General features: G+C 39.5%; 2 protein-coding genes across 3 annotated transcripts in view; one reads left to right on the top strand and one right to left on the bottom strand.

Moving 5' to 3' along the window:
* Window positions 1-11,126, top strand: part of NVL (nuclear VCP like) — a 38,928-nt gene extending 27,802 nt beyond the window's left edge. The window contains exons 20-23 of the mRNA XM_053972357.1: window positions 3,434-3,510; window positions 5,021-5,109; window positions 8,993-9,063; window positions 10,851-11,126. Coding sequence (XP_053828332.1) covers window positions 3,434-3,510; window positions 5,021-5,109; window positions 8,993-9,063; window positions 10,851-10,895 — 282 coding nt within the window. The 3' untranslated portion in view covers window positions 10,896-11,126. The remainder of the gene's footprint in view (window positions 1-3,433; window positions 3,511-5,020; window positions 5,110-8,992; window positions 9,064-10,850) is intronic.
* Window positions 11,127-15,434: 4,308 nt separating this feature from the next.
* Window positions 15,435-21,522, bottom strand: DEGS1 (delta 4-desaturase, sphingolipid 1). 2 transcript variants are annotated; one of them, XM_053972360.1, is made up of 3 exons: window positions 21,361-21,522; window positions 19,832-20,574; window positions 15,435-17,680 (listed from the first exon to the last, which is right to left on the bottom strand). In XM_053972360.1, the coding sequence occupies exons 1-3, from the start codon at window positions 21,440-21,442 to the stop codon at window positions 17,534-17,536; spliced, it is 972 nt and encodes a 323-aa protein (XP_053828335.1). In that variant the 5' UTR covers window positions 21,443-21,522; the 3' UTR covers window positions 15,435-17,533. The 2 variants fall into 2 exon arrangements, with proteins under 2 accessions (XP_053828335.1, XP_053828336.1); XM_053972361.1 differs by lacking the exon at window positions 21,361-21,522 and adding an exon at window positions 20,716-20,914.
* Window positions 21,523-21,566: the final 44 nt, after the last annotated feature.

The following is a 21,566-nucleotide window of genomic DNA, read 5'->3' as shown; positions in this document are numbered from 1 at the left end:
GTTTGAACAGATTTAATTAGAAGATTCCTATCTGAGTGAGTAATGAGCCTAGAAGTGTTTTGTAAGCTTTTTTTGGGGGGTTCCATACATTCAGCAGAATGATTCACAAGCTCCATCTGTATTTGCTCAACAGTAGTTGTGACACCTAATTTGCTTTAGGATTAAAAGAAGCTTGTGATGATCGAGGTTGTATGTTAAAGTAAATGTGAAAATGTACAATCTGTACCTTCAGGGGTCCTCCCTGTGGTGGACAGCACAATCTGCCACTTCAGAGACTTGGATTATAGAATTCTGTGAGTGTTTCTCCAAGTATGGCACAAGCAGGAATCAAGGCCTTAAAAAAGAACATTAAAAGCATTATGAATTATATGAATTCTTTTTTCCAGTAGATCAACACTGATTGTTAAGACCAGGTGTTCTATCAGATCTTTCTTTGAGTTGCAAAGGAGACAGTCTTTTCTATAGATGAAAAGTAGCATTATGAGAAGTCTGGCAAAAATTGTTTAGTGTATTTGTAATAAAGGATAATCCAGACTTGCATAACCTTAAAGTTGTGGTGTATAGGCAATAGTTGATTGAGAATTCAGAAAGTGAGGACTTGTTCCATCCTGTTCTTTCACGCTAAAATGGATGTTCACAGGGTGACCTCTCATTACAAATTCAGGATGTTAGACTTTCCTTCATTTGTTCTGTGCATTGCTTCATGGATGAAAATAATCAGATTAAGTATTCCCCCATTTGCTATTTGCAGTAGACCATTTTGTTGTTTCTAAGTTTTACAGAAATACATCAGTTAATACCTTTTACAACCCTGTTCTTAATGTTCTTCATGAGATGTTGAGAGGAATTGAGTGTAACATCTGTGAATACTGTAAGGAATCATGATTTTTATTTTACCAGATTTATTTTTAAAGGTGATTAGGGGTGTAGGGGAATAGTGTAGCAGAGCTTGGTGCTTTGCTCCCTTCACTGGAGCAAAGGTGGATTAAATAGAGCTGATTTCTCTCTCACTGGTTTCCCTTGCTCACACTCTCACAGCCACATGTAGCCACCAAGATACACGAACCCACCTGGCAAGGGCAGGATCACTCAGGGGCAACACTGAGGACAAGGAGCTGTAGTGAGTCCTCACTTCATCTTTTGGCTGCTTCTTGTCTGTCAGTGACCAGCTGGTTGTTAGGGAGAACTGTTTGCAGTTTCCCATCAGGAATCAAGTTCAGAATTGCATTTACTGCCATAAATCCTGGGCGAGGTCACTGAAATGTGTCTTTGCTCCCTTCTCCTGGGAATCTTTGTGTCTACAATCCTATCTTCCTGTTGGGATAACACCAAGAGGAGTGGCAATGGGATGTGGTAACCCTGTTATTATACCACTGCCAGAATATTTTTGTCTTCTGCTGACATCAGCTTTGATGTGACCCTATCTGCTTATGGGGCTTCTTGACAGCAGGAATACATTGCACGGTGTTTATCAGCTTGGTTTCTGTGGATCCTGTCACTGGTTATCATGTTGTTTATCGTGCTTTTTGGAATGCAAGGTGCTTTCATACATACTTAATTCACACTAGTCTGATTATTTTGATTACAAATCCTTGTGGTGAATGAGGAGTTAAATCTTTAAAGATGTGTAGGAGTTATGTGAAAGAAGAACATGGAGTAGGAAGAGAGGAAAATGTGTTAAATTAATTGAAATACTTTATTTCTTGTCAGATTTCATCCATGCATTCTAGGTGAGGAAGTGTGAAAAATTTGAGAACATATTTGCTCAAGGCCAGAGAAAACAAAATGTTTGGTGCAGATGTGAGTGGCTTCTGAATGATGGCATGCCTTCCCAGGAATCTCCAAGGAATACATGCACAGCATGTGGAAGCAGAATCCTCGCAGAATAAAAACATGGATGCTTAGAAGTGCTTCCAGGGGGGGTAGAAAAGGGACTTGGTGGAGGAACAGGTTGTCAGGATGACAGCCTGCCTAAATGTGGGTTGAAGCTTTGTTGTGAAAGATTTTTATTTCAGTTAACTTGTACAAATCAGTCATTCCCAATTATGCACATTATGCAAGAGAAGCCTGTCTTCACATGTTTCAGTTACTACTGTACTTAAACATTCCTGGAAGCTGCATCAAGCTCTGCTGCACAGGGCTTGGCACCAGAGCAGGGAGAGCAAAATGCCCAATGTATTTGCTGCACAAAGCAATAGGTTAAACATTTCTTTTTAGCAGAGGAAGTGTCTCTCTGGCTTGCAATTTCCTATAAGAATTAGTAAAGTATCCCATATGAAATTGTATGAAGCTTCCTTGTTTACAGGTTAAAGTCTCTCCTTTCAGGATGTTTTCAAATCAGGCTGCTCCTTTATCTTTTTGTTGTGGTGTTATTCTGGATTTTTTTCCTTTCTAACTGTTAAAGATTCATTCAGGATTGTTTCCTTACTCTGCCTAGTCCTTGACAGTTCCATTGTCTGTTAAGTATTCAAGTATTTTAACTTGCCAGGTACTATACATTTTATTTTTTTCTCTTGAAGGTATTGTAGGTATTCAGTATATTAGTTCCTCTGAAGGAGTCAGAAACTATTTATGTGAATTTGTGCATTCCTGTCAAATGAGTATCTGGCAGAAATGTATCATTATATCATAAAATTGTTCTTTCCTGTCAAAACTCAGATATTGTTTGATCAAAGAGACATCTTGAATCTCTGTACTATCATAATACTTTACTGTTGTCTCAGGGTAACAGGAGGATCTCCAAGCTTATAGTGTTTGGGAATTTTGTTGGCTAGTTTCAAATACCATTTATGTCATTTAAGACTTTTGCTGTTGGAGATGGAAAAATAATAACAAAAGAAACCACTTCTGGAATCTTTCTGGCGGAAGCAGTAATAATATGGAAAAGTAGTGTCAAAAATCTACAGTTTATCTAAACTCCTATGAAATCTAAATGGAAACTTCTAAGTTTGAAAATCTATATCCAGAATATAAAAGATATACAATTAATTTAGTCTTAAAGGTGATAAGACTAACTGACATGCCTATTGCTTAGCTGTTTGATTTCAACACACAGTAACACTAGAGGAAGCTCAGCTAAACAAGCTGCTGAAGCAACCAACTATTATTAAAAATAAACCCACATATGGAATAGTGTTGGTATTACAATGCCCAGGGGAAGGCTGGCCATAATTTCCTTAGAGAAAATCTAATCTGTGGGTGGCAAGTTAAAATTTACCATTGCTTAACGTTTTCTAATTAAATGGTTTTAAGGCTGATCCTTCTTGCCAGTTTGAGATTAAAAATATTTATATTTGTGGATATTGCAGGAAACCCTTCAGACTTCTTTGTGATTCCTGATTAAAGAAACTTCATCACTTCAGGGATGGCAGATGTTAAAAAAAAAAAAAAATGTTTTCTTACCTTCTCTTTTTCCTTACCTCAACTCCTTTAGGATGGCACCCGGCCTCCCCTAGATAGTGATGTGAGCCTGGAGGAAATTGCTTACAGTCAGCAGTGTGATTGTTACACGTGAGTATCTTCTGGTTTTGACTTTCATACTTCATGTGCAGTGCCAGCAGTCTTCGATGCATGATCAGCTGTGTTTTGCTGGTATTATTAAGAGGGTTTCTTAACTTTATAAACCTTTTCCCTTAGGGTATTTTTTCTTGCTTTCCCTCGTGCTTTTTTCCAAGAAGTTGGTAGGAATATATGGATGCTAAAGTCTTCTTCATATGGAATAGTTTTTACATTGCAAATACAGAAGAGTGGAGGCCTTTTGGTTTTCTTCGGTTTTGTTTTATAATTCTTGCATCATCTGAGGAACAAAGAGCCCTCTTTAAGTTGTGGGCCCACACACAATGGTGATGAAAGCAAATTGGTTTAACAGCCATAACCAACTTGTTCTGTCACAGAGTTGAGAGCAATCTGTTTGACAAAGTATGAGTGCCCATTTCAGCTTGTGCTTTGGGAACAGCAAGGTGTGGCTTTAGGGAAAGCTTGATGACCATATCTGTCAGAATAATTTGCAGTTATGGTCCATAAAACTTAAAAAGCTTTAAGCTATTCAATAATTTAGTAATACTCAGTGTTTTTATGGAGTTAATGAAGGATAAAGTTTATGACGGGCTGCTTGCCACAATATTGCTTGGAAAAGATGAGTAATTTTTCTTTCTACACCTTTCACTCACTGGTTTATAGTCCAGTGGTTTTTTTTTGTTCAGTGTGCAGGGGTTTTGGTTTGGTTTTTTGTTGTGAGGTTTGTGTGGGTTTTTTGTTTGAGATTTTGTTGTTTGGTTGTGGGTTTTTTGATGCTTGGGTTTATCTGTATTTTGAGTTTAGGGGTTTTGTGTGTGTGTGCGTGTGTTTGGGTTTTTGTTGTGGGTTTTGATGTCTTTGGTTTTGGTTTATTTGGGGTTTTTGTTTTATCTGGTTGGGTTTAATTTTTGATTTGTTAATACTTTATGGCTAGTACCCCCAAATGAAGCATGGGGAGTTGATTTTGAAATTTTTTTTTTATTTGATGACTTTCACTAGCTGAAAGACATGTGAAAAGTTCCAACTGCTCAAGTTCCAGGAAACTGGAAAGAAACACTTAAACTGGTCTGACCATGTCTAGTGGATACTATTATTTTAAGAGCATGTTAACTTTACTATTGATGCAGCTTTGAGCATCATTCTGTAATGGTGAGGGATTTCATTTGAATCTTTTATAAAATTTATAAAAAAAGAAATTATGTTCCTAAGAAGTGGCACAGTATTAATCAACCCTTTGGCATTTTCAAAAACGCTGAATGGGAGTTTTGCATCTTCCCTTGTTTCTTATTAATTTGATCTTAATTTGTGGCTAAAATCTGAAGGGTGTCACTCCGTAATGAAGGTTGCAGACTGCGTAATCATCAGGCCTCTTTCCAGTATTCTTAAGGTGAAACTTTGTGACAGCACAACCAAATTTTAATGCCATTTTTACTGTCTTGTCTTTCTGTATGCCATCGGCAAACTAGAAATTTATCCCCAAATAACCTGTTGTTTGTATCCCTAGAGGGGCAGACCTTTCAGCTCTCGTGCGTGAGGCTTCCATTTGTGCCTTGAGACAGGAAATGGCCCTGCAGAATACTCAAAGCAAGAAGGGTAAGAAAGCTTTAAAAAGAAAATCTTAACTAAACAGTGACAAGATAAATGGAATATAAAGTATTTAAAGCAGTTGAAGACTGCTTAAGTCTGTGAAAGCTGTACATCATTGATTGACTTTTGAGCCAAACAAAAATTAAATCCCATAAGGGGAGGTAGGGGAAGGTACAGGAAAAATGGTTGTGCTAGAAGTCAGCATAATTCTTATTTTTAAAGAACTGAAGGTTACAACCTTAAAGAAAAGTTTCTGTTAAATGGTTATATAAACTGATTATTTCCTAGACTAAATACCCCTTTGCCAGTTTTCTCTGTTACTACCAAAGACTAATTACGCTGACGTATTTGGAGGAGGGTTGTAAACTGCACATTCCCTGATTTCCTACCTTTGGCACCCAGCTGTGTTGTGTAACTGAACACATACATCCAGCACTGGTGGAGTTGGGAAAATCTGTGCCACTTTTGATCTTTGGTGCTTAGCTCATCAGTGCCTCTTGCCAACACTTTAACAGGGAGTTATAAATTGATTCAAGTACAATCTCTCCCCTTTCATTATCTCTCTGAACTGCTGGTTTAAGTTGTATTTTTGTGGGGATTTTTAAATTCTAGATTGAAACTTTTATATAAAAATGCCTGTTTGGCTTTCTTCCCAGTAATTTTGTTTATTTTATCTTAAAGCCAAAATACAAAGCTAAGATAGAATTGTGACTTTTTAGACTATATCCTTGGAAAATATCGTAGGCTTTCATTATGCCCCTGATTTCTAAGAGCAACACTGGTATTGAATGGCTTTGAATGATTATTTTTGATCTAGTACCTATCCAATCTTGTCTGGTTTTTAGTAAGTTACCAGAGCACAGTGTTTGTATTCCCTGTTCTGAGGCAACAAGTGTGTTCAGCTAGAGGAAAAAACCCTGAGCTATAAAAACCTTCCCTGTTGTATGACTTGGTTACCCATTTTGCTTGTTGTAGCTGGCTAAAACTCTTGATTTGAGGCTAAAACTCTTGATTTGATTTGCTCCGAGTTTATCCTGGTCATTTTTATAATTGTTCAGAATACAGCAGACTTAATTCAAAGCTGTTCATCTCTTGAATTCAGCCTTCACAGTTAGGATTGCAGCCTAAGCACTGACTGTGAATGTGTAGGCAGCCAGTTGTACATGTACATAATACATGTACAACTTGATTTCCATGTTTATAGCAGCTGCTTCCTTGGACTGTCCTTGGGTTTGCAAGATGTCAGCCCTGATTGCTATGAAAACATGTGAGGTGGCTTCTTATTTGAGACCCTCTTCATTTTTAACTTCAAGATAAGACTGGGGATTTTCTTTCTTCATTGTTCAGCAAGACGTGCAGCTGCCTCCCCTCTCACGCTCTGCTTGGCTGTGAATGGGTGCTGAGTGTCCTTTGGAATCAGGGCTGCTCCTTTCTGTTTTGGAGAAACTGTTGCAACTTCTTGTTATACCTGATATTTTCCCTCTGGAATAAAATCACAGGGGTGTGGTTTTTTAACACTTGGCAGTGGTTTGCTTGAAGGTACTTTTAGAAAGTGAAATGGAAAGATATCCTTTTTGTGATATTTCGTAGGAGAATTCAGAAATTCTACTGCTAATCTGAACAGGCCTAGGCAAGCTGATCATGTTAGTCACTATGATCTGAGAATTGCCAGATACAGAAGTTTGTAGGGGAAATTCCTAACAATTGGGCAGATTTCCACTTTTATGTAGTACCCCTGGATTTTCTCATCATTGGGCCAGCACTGAATGTCCAGAAAGGTTCACTGTCATTTGCAAATTTGGGAGTTTCACTTCTGCCTCCCTTTTCGAAACCACTGAAGATGGTTTCAGCACCACTGCCAGAGTGGGACCCACCCTACTGCAGCAGCTCTGCAGTTTCTGTCAGAAACTTTCCCTCAGAAACTTTGGAACACCATGTGCTCCTGGTCACTTCTTCCCATTCCCATCTTAACTCACCTCTTTAGCTTAATTTTGTGTATTTATTTCAAACGGATCTAGTTACACAGAATGTACAGGGTATGACAAATAATAGAGAGAGAGTCTTACTCCTGTTTCAGCTGCAGTGACAAATACAGACCTTCTAAACTATGACCCTTTTTGTACATTTTTATAAGAGATAGCCAGTGGTCCCACATCACCTGCAGTCTGTAAGGCTGATCCTAAGCACAGAATCTATGAGACTTTTTGTTAGAGCAGTTAAGAGCAAGTGTTGTTTAACAAGTGAGAATAAAGTTTTACATCTTTGCAATTGAATTTGAAAAGCAAGCAAGGTCTGGTCCTTGTTTGATAAGAACAATGTATCTCTCACTCATCTATGTAAACAGGAAAACTCCAATTTCATATTTGGAGTTTTAAGTATATTGTCTTATTTTTAAAAGATTGTACCTGTTGATATACTTCATTATTTTAATTTAACAATACAAATGGTTTTAAACAAGAAAGTATTTGTACCTACTTATTCAGACTAAATGGTTTTGTCATTAGAAATCGAGGCAAAGTGTGTTAAAGCAAGTAGCCAAGGTCTAGATTAGTCACAGCTACATTTTCCACATGATCAAGCCTTGGACAAGCTTTTATCACATAATAAGCATGAAGTAGTCTAAGTTACTTGCAGTGAGAGGTCAGTGACCTAGCAGGAGATTTTCTCTCTCCCTGTAGCATTGTCACAATTTGATTAAAAATTACATGCTTAAAAACAAAAGTAAAAGCAACATTAAATTCTCGTAGCTCTATTTTATTGTTTTATGGAGTTTTAATGACTCAGTCTAAAAGTAATCTGTCTTCTGGGAAGGTCCCAATTTGAACCTTTTTCTTACTGTAAATAGCATTTCCTTGGGGAAGGAGGTTAAATTCCTGATATTTTAAACTTGAATCTTCAAATTTTCCAAGTATAACTTGTTCTGGTAATAGGAATGTTGAACATGAGCTCCAGAGAAATGAGATGAGAGAGCAGTGAGGTTGCATGTTTAGTGAAGTTCAGTGAAATTTAATCTTCATCTTTACCTTTAACACAGGTAATAATAACTGTAGGCTATTTGCTCTTCTGGTTAATACCTTAGACAAGGTATATTTCATTTTTTATTTAGTATCTCCCATTTGCTTTTTAGTCTTTTACTATATGAGCAGAAGATTTTTGTTCAACTCAGACTCAAAATATATTAATGTTAAGAGTTTTTTCATGTTGGCACATCCCATTTCATATGGCAGAGGTGGAAATAAAAGCAGTAATCATCCTAATGAAAGAGATTTTAAAAATGCACCAACAAGACTACAGTTTGTATTTCTGACATATCTGGTACCTGTGCACAGTGTTAGCTGATATGTAGTGGCATCTTAGGATTTTTAAATCCAGATTAAACAAGGTACTTCCTTGTGAGAACAGAGGAATCCATGACTTATCTGATGTATGCTTATGTTTTAACATACTAAGAAAACCTGTTCAAAAGGTTATTATTAAGAATAATTACTGTAGATAGCTGCATTAAGGTCAAAAAGGCAATTTGCATAAACTTAAACATAGGGAGTTGTAGCAGTGAAAGCTTTCATCTCTTCTGTGTAATGCCAGAGAAGGCAATGATATGAAGCCAATTACTTAGAAATTGAGTAGAAGTGGAATGATAGCAAAATGTTTTCTAAGTACTTCTTAAATAACAGGGAAGTTTAATATTGAATTAATGTAAAAAAAAAAAAAAAAAAAAAAAAAAAAAGCCCAGAAGTGGAAGCAGCAGAATTTGAGGGATTCACTTCTAGAAAGGTTATGGGAATTCAGTTAGTTAGGTTTCATGAATGCTGTCTTGAAATACATGCAACAGTCGCTTGATTGTCACTTGTCTGCAATTTTAGTAATTTATTATGTTTTGTTCTTTAAGGAGAAATCAAGATTTCTCGTAAACACTTTGAAGAAGCTTTCAGGAAAGTTAAGTCTTCAGTGTCCAAACAGGTAAGGCAATATTCCAGTATGTAAAGTTCATTACTCCCTTGGGAAGGACACTCTTCTGATGCTGGAGACTGGTGGGAATGGTTAAGGTTGCAGCATCCTTAGATGGATTTCAAACTGACACTACCTGTTTCTGCATTAAACAAATCTGATGTTTGTGTTAAGGCCAGAAATCAAAGCCTCCCTTTTCAGCTGCAGATGATGCACTGTATGTAGATGCCTTAGCAAGATATCAAGGTTACTTTTTAGTGTGGTGCCTTGGACTTCATTGACATTCCCAGATTGATTATTAACCTGGCCCTAAGCTCTTATGTCTGCTGAGCTTTCAGTGTAGATAGAAGTCAAGGCCTTTAGAGTGCAGCACATCCTGCCACAACTTTTCCTCCCCTGTGATGATGACACACAAAGATGCTTAACCTTTTCTGTTGATGTGCAAGAGATGTAAATTTGAGATGGTACATAAAACACGCTTTATGATCTTAGTTATTCCTTATTACTGTTTTCATTATTTGGATTTGTTAAGGAAGTTTGTTGTAAATGTTTCCTTATGCCCTTTTCCTTTTAATGACTGAAAGGAAAGCTGTTCAGTCATCTTATTTACTGTAATTTTGAAGTTAATATACAGGAATTGCTATTATTGCAGAGCCTGTGTCTAGGTCTCCATGTGTGGCCAAGAGAGTACTGTACTGCAGCCAGAATACATGAATGTATTCACATGTAGAACTAGACAGAAATAAGTTAGTAAACTATTTCCTTTCATTTTTATTGTATTTTGGTGGTCAGTGACCTTTCATAAAATTAGAAGTAATCTTTGGCTCCAAGAACCTTTAAAGATGATGTTGGCTGTTGTTTTCCCTTTGCTAATCACTAAGCAAACGGCCACAAAAATGTAAAACATCTCCTCTAACCTAGCAATGATTGTTAAGTATTAGAACATACTCCTTCTGGTTAACCAAAAATGTTATTCTGCATCTCAAAGGCAGCTTAAATATCATGTGTCTGAGAGTCCTATTTTTCAATTATATTAATCTGAAGACTTGTCAGGTATTTTGAAATCTCTTTTGCAGTACAAGATACTTATCTCCTGTTTCCAGCTGCTACTTCCTATCTGCTAGACAAATTCAGTCTGAGAAAAAAATACAGACCTTGCTATGACACTGGAAAATTAAAAAAAAAAGGCTAAAAAAGCTCCATCTTACTGATCTAGTCCATCTACCTCTTCTATCCTATACACATCTCTGTGTTTGGTTTAATTGGTTGACTCAAGATAAACAAAAAGAATTCTTTAAGCTGTGAACAGACATCACCTTCTGAAGCCAGGTATTTCAGTGGAAGTACTCAGTTCCTCAAAACTCTCATTTTGAGTGACCAGTGAAATGGGTTAAGGAACAGTTAAGTTAGACTAGCAAAGGATGACCTTGTCTCTTCATTGTGCAGAACTAGATGGGGGAGGAAAGTGTCAATTCAGCAGCTCCTGTAGTGAAGAGGGCAGTGCCTTCTCAGGGAAGCTGCCATCTAACCTAGCATGGCAACAGGAACTGTAAGAACTCTGCCTGAGGCCTCTGGGAATTACATACCATTGGTGACTCTTCCTCTCCCTCATTTATGATCCAGAGTAGTGGGGGTTTGCCTTATTTAGGTTTTTGTTTGTAAATATTTTAAAATGCAGCTAGTGACTCACAGAGCTAGTTTGTTTCACTTGCTTAAATAATACACAAAGTCACTTTTAAATATTGTGTAATTTTTTACCACTGTCTGACGTACTTTTCCTCTTCTCTTGGCACTATTAGGATCAAATAATGTATGAAGAACTGCATCAGTCGCTGTGCAGGTGATACATTTGGACAATTCCCAAAAGAAACTCACTCTACACTGGTGAAGAGTTCTGCAGTTCTTGTGTGCCTGTTTTCAAGAAGCAGGTTGGAAAGAAGCTGTACTAAATCCATCCCTCAACTTTTTATACTGCACCTATAAAAAAAGGTCATCACAACCTACTGCTCTAAAGCATCCTTAATTTAACTGTCTCCAGAATAAAAGATACAATACATGCTTCCTTTTTATAACCATTTACATTTTCCAAATGAATGCTTTTAGTGTTAAAAGGCTAAAACCATTCTGATCTATTTGGTGCCCTGAATCAGAAATCCCTGAGGCACAGGCTAACCCTTCCAAGTGTTTACACTGCTCAAATAGCTGTTTTCAACCATCAGAGAAAATTGCTGTGAATTGCTGTGTTTTCCAGAACAAGGACACTGAAAGAAGCACTGGGAGGACAGAGCTGTGAAAGTAGGCTGGGAAAATGCTGCACTGGATGTTATCACACCATTAATCATGCATTTTCCAAGTACACTGACACGATTGTGCCAACACAGGTTCTCTGAGCTGCTAACAGCTTCCTTCCACCTTACAAAATAAACTGCTCACAGATGGCAAGCTGGGAGAGTTATCTGGGAGAGAGTAAAGTTTGGAAATTGGAGAAGCGTTATGATACTATGATTCAACCTAAGAAACATTTGAGTTAAGAGGTACTTAACAAGCTGGTTCTTAATTATTTTTTCTTAAACAGATAAATTTTCAAAATTGAGAAGTATCCAAGTTAAGACAAAACACTGAAAAGTGACAGATTATGAAACCTACAAGTCTTCAGGGAAAAACCCCAATGAAATAGTTTTTATAAGCAACATTTAATCTGTAAGCATTCCCCCTACTTACTTAAACACTTAAGAGGGAGATCATTCAATCTCCTACTTGAATTCATTTAAACAAATACCCTGAACAACCAGATCTAACTGTAAGACTGACCTTGATAGAGAATAGCACCTTACATCTTAAATTCTTACAGATCTGCCAGCTAACAAGAAATCTTGCTGCACCTTTTTACTCAAAGATACATGTTTGAAGGTCATCACATGTAACTTATCACCACAGACTTGGATTTTAAAAATACTGACGCTCATGGCAGCTTGTTCTTACCACTGGGATTTCTGCTCAACATGGGATGACATTCCCTCCCTCTCCTAGGGAAGCTGGCACCTCGGTGACTCAAATTCTGACTCATAAGACTAACAAATTAAGTCCCTGGATAAAAATCAGATGATAATGATGTGCCTGCTTTTAATTGTAAATCAGACTTGTAACTTCAGCTGTGATTCTCAGAAATCCAAGATGAAGCATCATCACTTTCACTCAATACTAGGTTGGAAGGAAACCTCAATGATCATCTGGTTCAACCTTTCTTGGCAAAAAGCATCCTAGACATGATGGCCCAGCACCCTTGTCCAGCTAAACCTTACAAGTGTCTGACATTGGGGAATCCACCACTTCCCTGGGGAGATTTTTCACAATGAGAAAAATCAACTAGTAGAATAGTTTTTCCTCATTTCCAATTGGAAGCACCCCTTACCCCTCATCTTTTCCACGTCACTCTTGTAAAATGGTAATCTCCCTCCATCTTCTTTGTAACCACCCCTGGAACATGGTGCTCAGTTCTCTCCTTAAGCTTTATTTTCTCAAGGCTGTGCAAACAGTCCTCTCAATCTTAGCACATAATACTGCAACAGTATAATAATGATACACCCAATTCACTTGGAGTGGCTGAGTGGACCAATGAAAAGAATAAGTGATTTCTTCTTTATGGATATACAGAGAAGATTCCTGCTACCATACTTGAGGTTAGCTTCAGATGATGACCTTAAGCAGGAGTGGAGTCCTCAAGTCCTGGCATATCCACCTGAGAATCTTCCTTTCCTTTTATGATGATATCCCTGTGTATGTAGGGAGCAAGAAAGCAAAGTAGGACTTGCAAGGCAAGATAATGGAGGAAATGCTATCAAGGAGTAGTAATAGCACTAAAGTCTTGACAAGAGTGCCAGCACAAACCAGGTTTATAATTCAAGGTGTCTCATGATTATTCTTCATAACAGGTGACAGAGGAAGTAGGGTGCAGGAGGGTTTGAGTGCACAAGAAAAGCTGAAGTTAAGGTGAAAGGCAGAAAAAGCCAGGTCAGTCAAGTGTCCATATCCTGTCTGCTTACCTTGTCTGGGCTCCATGTGCAGCAAGGAGCAGGCAAGGGTAGGCAGCTGAATTCCATTTGCCTGCTCACACACGAGTGTTGCACCCACACTGCTCCTTGTGGGAAATTCTGCTTAGGCTATACTATGTATCACTAAAAAAACAATGATCCTTTGTACAGAAGATATCCTTTGTACACAGAAAATGGGAACTTCTTTAAGGAAGGAGCCTTTTCACCCAACAGAGACTAATATTTTGTTCTGCATATACAGCTACCACCCTTCCTAGCAGATGTGCCTCAAGGTTTTGCCTCCAGTCATCTTGTTTCTGTTGTGACAAGATCAAGAAATTCTTCAACACACCATTCTCCTCTCCCTTTTCCTGAGGCTAACAATATATCAAAACCACAAGAATGAGCCTGTCCCAGAGCACAGTAGATGCTAATGTAAGCATGGATAGGGGGCAGAGGCAGTGCAGAGGACTGTCATTCTTGGCTCAATAGGAAACTTTTCCACATGTTTATCCTGACTAAAGTTTTGTATCCCACTTCAGGTTTGATTGTGAAATAGAAGACTTGCTAGAGAAAAGATAGTTGTGTGGAGTTGCAGGTTGCTGTGCCAAAGGTAGATCCACATGATTCAGACCTACATATTTATCAGATTGTTTTCCTAGGACCTTGCAGAAGCAATGTTGGCAGACCCAGAAGTGGCTCCTGTGCCTTCCAATGTGCAAGCTACCCAGCAGAACTTGCTTTGCTGTAAGTCTTTTGAGACTTCCAAATTACAGAGGAGTACAGTTTCCAAAAGCTGTGCCAAGCTACTTACACAAGGTTGCTGCTTCAAAGTCACTTTCCTCCTCTTAGTCCAACAAGAGTAGGGCAGCCTGCAGTCTGTAGCATTGATGTTATCACCTATTGAACCTCATCATTAAATAAGGAACAAACAGCTTTAAGCTCTGCTGTGGCATGCCACTGCATCGGACAGAAGGAATAAATGGAATAAATGTTAGGGAGGCAGAGGTGAGCCACTGACCTCAGCAGCTGACAGTGGTCACTTGCCATGAACAGATCCATGTCTCAACACCTGGAGACCTTTGTGTTACCGGCTCACTTAAGGAGCTCACCAGAGGCATTCCGAAACACGCAGCTGGAAGTTGCAACTGTTACAACTGACCTCTGGTTCCAGGGAGGAAGCCCTGCAACCAGACACAGATGAACCCATTTAGCACGTTCGTGTTGGGAAGCAGACAGGTTCAACAGCAAATCAGGAATGCCAGAGGCAAGGGTTGTTCTGAAAGAGGAGTATACCCACACCTGTCCTGTGGGAAAATTAATGCTTAGTACAATCAGATTCCAGGATGCATTACTTACTCCACTTAAGCAGCTCCAGATAATTGGAGGCAGGGGAGCAGGGAGCATTAAAAGCCATGCAAGGGCATTTATTCTGAGCACTGCAGGTTATTCTAAAAGTCCTGAAGATTCAGAGCTCTGCACAATTTAACTGCAACTAAAATACTTGGGTGACAGTTAAAATTCCTGACTGACTTCACATAAAGGAGATGTTTTCCAGACTGACAAACTGAATGGAACAAGCCCTGATAAACATGTAGAAACACCTAAGTTAACTCATTCCATCTGAACAGATTTAGAAAAAACAGTTGGGTTAACTGTCAGGGTTCTTGATGCTCTTCAGGTTTAATTTCTTCTTCACCAGCAAGTTGAAATTCCCTCCAACTTTCAGATAAAATGTTTCAAAAATTATACTAACAGCTTTCTGCCAGGTATGTTTTAATTGTATTAATGAAAACTACTTAAGTCCTTAAAACAATAACTAGATTGTTTGTATGTTTGGTTTTTTTAATGTTAGTGTTTCATATTTCTGTGTCATGCCTTTGGAGTAAACATCATGACACAGAACTTATTGTTCATTTAGAATACATCAAACAAGTCAAGTAGGGCGAGCTGGTCCTAATTACTTTTACCAGTGGTTCAGAAATGCTTCTGGTTTTTAGGGATGAAACTATGCTGGTTACCTTTCAAATGTCCTGCTTTTGGCAGTTCTTACTACTGAAGTTGGCTGCTAAGGCTTTTTATGTATTACACAGGAATGCTATGATTAAGAAGGGTTGCTACCAATGCTTGCAAGAATCAGACCATTGTTTAGATCCAAACTTAAATCTCACTGGCTCAGATTAGCCTAATATAGTAAATTGTTCTCCAACAGGTAGCCATTAGCAGATGTTTCAGAAAGATTATGGCAAGCACAGGTATCTCCCTCAGAATTCTCCACCATTCAGTACTTCATGAAGTGAAAGTAATGTATTTATAATTTGAGTTGGAATGGAAAATCATAGTCAGAACACCTTAAAACAACAAATGCAATTTTAAACAAGAAAAGAGGGCAACTTCAGCCCTGTTTAAGAGCAGGAATTCCATGAAGTAGGTAACTAAGACTAACTACAAAATTTTTACTCTGAACTCTGCTTATCTTAAATATTCATGTAGGATAGCTGAATTTCTTAGCTTTAGCTCTTAGCCATAAAACTTTGTAGACACTTTCCAGCCTTCATCCAGCTATGAATAAATCAATACCAAAGATAATTTAAAAAACAAAGAGTGATATTAAGTGGCTTAAAAAGAAACTGGTTTGAACTTCTTAAACTTTTACAAGTATTTCAACCCAAGTTTTCCTCTGCGTAGGGAGGAAAGACAATTATTCTTTACAGGTCATCTATATCACCACTCAATAGAAAGGTCTCAAATCTGCTTTAGAAATACCAAATTTCTCTAAAGCTTAAGTCCTTCAGCATAAGAGGACCAATCAAAAATTCACCCAGTATTATTTCAATCTTTGCTTTTTAATTACATGTAAAAATACTGGACAAAATCAATTTTGACATTGCATTCCACCCTGAGCAACACACTGGCTACCTCGCAGGTTGTGGGCATAATGAAGTCACTCTGTAGGTGGCTGGCAAACTTTCATACCACTTCTCTTGCCTAGCCACAGATAAGGGCCCACACTTAAAACACACATTAAAACAGCACCACAGTCGAGATGAGTTACCAGTTACGAGATACCAGTACAATCTTTTCAGGCACTCACCTTTTCAAAACAAACGAACAACAAACACCCCAAAAAAACACCCCAAAATACAGGAGTTGAAGGCATCTAAAATTGAGGTACAGCAGCTATAACTTCCACCTTCCTCAGATTAATGAGGAACAATACCACAGAACCACCATTTGAGATTTAAGGGTGATTTGTAGCCAGGTTTGACTGCTTAAAGCCATCATCAATGCATTAGAGGGTAGAAGGCAAATCTACTGTGCTGAGGTATGGAAAGGTTCTTCACTGTCCAGCAAGTCTATCTGTTCCCAATGAAAAATTTCCTAGGCAGGAAGTTTGATAACACCACCTCTCACCACATTTTAATATGTAAGAAAATATTTATGGAGGGTAGGTTTAGGGGGAAAAAAACAAACAAGATTATTTAACAATCTTTCTGTGTACACAAATGACTAATGTGCTAATAGGTAGCATTGTCAGACTTGTCTGCCAAAATAGTATCTGTTCAATCCATTCACTTTCCCATAAAAGCCAAATTTCCAACTAAGTGTAAATATTTATATTTGAAGCCATAGTAACATGGTAGTAACTTTTCTTAAAAGATCAGAAAACCCCCAAACTCTAACAAGATTTTTCCAACATGAAACCCCACATCAGGTGCATTAAGTTACCTAAATGCCACCTGCTCACACTACATGCCAACAGAAGCAGCTCAGGCAGTAGGTGGGACCCTTGGAGTTGGCAATACCCTTGAATTCCCCACCTTTTTTTTTTTCCTACGAAGAAGTCACAGAAGAATCTCAAAGACAAGAGTTTCATTCTGATAGATTGCTCCTTTAAGGTACTCTCAGTAGAAAAGGTAGAACTTTAAAGCATTGCTTCAAATGACACATATTTAAATAAAAGCAGACTGAACATCTCTGTGCAAATTTAGTTCTTCCAACCATCAGTTCGGAAACATTTTCAACAGAATGTTTAAGTTAACAAATCATGTTAGTTTAGAATTAACAGGTAAGTACAGCATTTTAAAACTAGTCATCTAAATAGCATGTTGAGGGCAGTATAATACATTGAGAACTTTTAAACTGTTATGAGTCAGACAGACATTTTATATAGATTTAACACCTACCAAAGTAAATTCTGTAACAAAGTGATTTTGCATTATGCATATAACACTGATCCTTAGGCAAACAGAGACACATTAAACCAACGAATCTGAGGACTGTGAGGAATGTTATAGCTGGTTGGAGTCTGCTACAAAATCCTTAAGGATGCATTGCTATGTTGCTGTACATCTTAATTGAGGACACAGGTGAACAGCTTTAGCAGGAAACCTTTATACCAGCCACTTTAAAGCAAGCAGACATTTCAAAGTTTTTTGGTTGACAGAAGTTTAATCTTGCTTCACTTCACCCTTTAATTGCCTTTTCATGCGTGAATATGGGCTGATTGTGTCATCCATCACGAAGTCATACAGTACTTTTATCCAAGAGTTATATTGGGGCAGGTTGTCATAGTATTCAGCTGCTATTTTCTTCACCTGAAGGAGAGATATGAGGTTTATTTACTGGTTATATTAACATCAGTTGTGACACCTTTACAATCCTCAATATGTAACAGCACAGGAAGTCTCATTCCAGAAGTTAGATCCTACAGGAAAGGCCACTCGTGCCACAATGTGAACGTTCCTTGAAGGAAAAAGCAATTCCCTAGTTATTAAGTAAATCTGCTGTGAAGTTTTTGGAGCTGCCAGAACAAACTCAGCTAACTCTCCAAAGTCCCTTCACCATGTTACCTACAGGATGATGGAGCTCACAAAGCAAGTGGTTTGGTTGCTATTGAAAGTGTGTGACTCAGTTCAGTGCTGACTCATAGATACACCAGTGACAGTAAAAAGGATGTTTTAAGTTCTAGGAAGAGCTGTTTAACACAGCTATTTTTACATGTAGTTTCAAATCTCAGAAGAAGAAAGGCATTTTGTTTCTGAGGAGTATTTTGTTTCTGAAGACAGACTTCAAAGAATGAATATGAACTGCTTCCAGAGACTCTGTTCTCAGTTGCACACATTAACTAGACCACTATTTAAACTGAGAGCAGCAGGTTCAGTTAGATGCCCATACTGCATTTAGGGCCAACCACTTAATGCCTTAATGAACTTTATGAACAGAACATAATGGATTTTTCACAAAATTCCATAGCTTTAGTCCAAAGAATAGTATCAATCTGTATAAGCAACCAACAAACCCAAGGTATTTACATGGCTGGTTTGAAGGCAAAGCTTGTTTTGACCCATCATCACACCTATAGAACAGTGCACCCAAGCAATGTACTTTTACTCAACACTAATAACTCTCAGCTCACCAGTTCTGAGGAATCAAGTGTTCAGTACTTAGGGTCTTTAGCACACAGCAGAGTCCAATCCAATCAAATTAACTGCACTGTTCCAAAAGAAGGCTTTGTTTTCTTATCAGAGCTGTGGATTATGAGTCCTGCAGCAGAACTGGGTATCTACCCCTAGAATTAAATACTTGAAAAAATTCATGGCCTACTTATAGCTAAAGTACCTGTCCAAGAAGTGAAATGCTGGTTCACAGCACAGACCCAAGTATCAAAGGTGAGTTAAAGCAACTTTTGCTGTATTTGAAGGATTTAAATCTATTAATAGAAGCATCTTAAACCCACAGAAAGCCTCAAGAAACCAATTGCATGATCTACCTGCCCTCCTAAAAGTGCTGGCATAATTATTTCAGCTGCAGTTCCACCACTGAAAACAGAAATGCCAGTCAAGTTTAGACTTCACCAGAGGGATGATTTTACAAGGTCTCACTATTGCCAAATGCAATAATAAAGCTGTAATACCAACACCACAGCTACTGTCAAATTGCAAAATTTAGTATCTGATGAAAAACTGAAGATTCAGATGTAACCCTTAAGCTTGTGTTCCCATGCTTCAATTGGGAAACACAGATACAGTGAGAAAGAAACTCCTGCCTGTAAGAAGCAAAGGTTGAAGTAGGAGAAACTTCACTTCTGCTACTCATGCAGGCATGACAGGTCTAAGTCCTGGCTTCGACTCTTAATTCTGCCTGTCCTACACTGCCAACGTACAGCCAATACTTATTTAGGGTTCAAAGGCTCTTGCTAGAGGAAACTGAAGTGCTGCAGACTAGAGAAGTTATTAAACATTTGTCAACAGTACAACAGACATTAACAGTACCTCAAACCCTCTCTTTTCCCCCACCAGAAGATGTCCCTGATAGAAGAGACTGAAAGATAAGCACATGTTACAGTACTGTCCTTAACATTTCAATGACAAAGATAACAAATCTCCAGAGTTACCTGCAACCTCTTAACTAGCTTTTTGCATACTTACAAACAAGAATTCAGAAGACAGGCTGTAATTACAGAAAGCTAAAGTTAGTGCAAAGCATAAGATATGCGTTCCCTCCCCTCTCCTTTTATGGAAGAGGACTGAGCAGCAGCAAACTGGAAGCTTGTTCAGGCTATCACTAAAATGCTAACTAATTACCTCCTTTATCACTCAGCTTATATTGTGGTGTTTTTTTTTTTGTTTGTTTTTTTTTTGTTTTTAACCTCCCAACTTCCATTCTTCTGTTCGTGTTTGACCTTATTTTCATGTTAAAGAAGGCTTTAATTTAAGAAAAAGTCATAACCTTAGAAGTTAACTTACCAGTGGAAGGCTCTTGCCAGGAATATTGGGGAAGTCATGATGTTCATTGTGATAGCCAACATTAAAAGTGAGCAAATTAAGTGGCCCATAGTAGGAATAGGTCTCATGTCCTTTTAAAAACATGTAATGTTCAGCTATGAAGTGTCCCGAAATTGGGTGCAACCCAAGACCAAGTACTGAACCAGCAAGCATGTAAAAAATGGATTTGACTCCCCATAAATAATATATTGCCACATCAAAGGCGAGCTGAGCCAATAAATTGATTATTTCAAGTCGAGTAATGGGTTTAGGATTGATGCAGAGAGGCCTAATGGCATAGAAAAAAGGCTGAAGAACAATCCATATGAACTTCCTAAAAGGGGTGCAGAAAAACCAGCCTTCAAAGTTGGTAGGAATATCCACATCGATGCCGTCACCACCTAAGTAACGATGATGATCCATGTGGTATCTCTTGAAGGATATGGAGTAGGGGAGACCAAGAGGGAGATTGGCAAATATTCCAAACCATCGATTCCACATGGCTTTGCTGTTGCCAAAGGCACTGTTGTGGGAGATCTCGTGAATAGCCAGAGTCATGGAGTGACTAATACAGCTTCCAAAAACATAAGCCCAGAAGACTACCCATTTCCAATCCAAGTCTTTAACCAGATAGAATGCAGTCAACTGCGCCAGAACCATCAATGCAACCACCCAGATCAGGTTGTAGTCTGGCTTCATCAATGCTTTTATCTCTGGATGTTTAGCTAGATGGGAAAAAATTAAATGAAAAAAAGTTATTTCAAAGCTTTCCTCACAACCAACTATCCCAATTAGATTACAGATTTTTCCTCCCTTTGTCCCAATTAGGAGTTGTCTGCAGAGGTAACGAAAATGCGTAACCTTACCATTTGTGATATTTGCTGCTATAATGAATCATTTGGAATCAAGTCATTTTAGCACTTTTACGTTGCTCGGCAACTAGACACGTATACGGTAAGCACCAGTAGCACATCCAGCCTCCTCAGGAAGGAAATGGCTCTGAGCCGACAACCCACCCGTAATTCAGAAGGGTTCACGAAGGTTCAGCCCCGATTTTAGCGCCGCACTCGACAGCGCTCCGGACGCGGTGCCGCGGTGACCTCTGCGCACAGCGGCCCCCGACACCGCCTTATCGCCCGTCCCGCTGGCAGGGCGCGGGCGGGGAGCGGCCCGGGCCCGCCGGGGAACCCGGGCTCCTATTCCGCCGCTCGGGACGGCAGCCGGGGCCGCCGCCGCCCCGCGCCTCGGGCTCGGCCCCCGCAGGCGGCCGCCCTCCCCCTCCTTCCCCCGCTCCTTCCCTTCCCCTCCCCCGACAGCGCCGCCAAGGCGGCGGCTCCCGCCTCCACGTACGCGGGCCCGGCCCGACTCCGGCCCCGGCCCCCCCGCCGGGAGGCTCCGGGGGGCCGCGGCGCCCCCCGACAAGGGCGGCCATCTTGTGGGGTGCCTGTGTGCGTCCCCCCCGCTCCGACACGCAGCCGGCGGCAAAAAGCGGCGGCACCGCGGCTCCTCACCCAGGATCTCCTTGCGGCGGTCGGCGTGCGGCTGGTCCGTGTAGACCCACTCGAAATCCTCTCTAGCTACAGTGTTCCCCATGACGGCAGCGCGAAACCCCCTCACCGGCTGCCCGCCCGCTGCGCGGAGCGCCCGCTACCGCACTTTATAGCGCGGCGGAGGCGGCCCGGGGCCACGCCCCCGCCCCGCCCTCGCCGCCTATTGG

Source organism: Vidua macroura, chromosome 3 (genome assembly GCF_024509145.1).
Source record: "Vidua macroura isolate BioBank_ID:100142 chromosome 3, ASM2450914v1, whole genome shotgun sequence".
NCBI lineage: Eukaryota > Metazoa > Chordata > Aves > Passeriformes > Viduidae > Vidua > Vidua macroura.
This window is presented reverse-complemented; position numbering and strand designations above follow the sequence as displayed.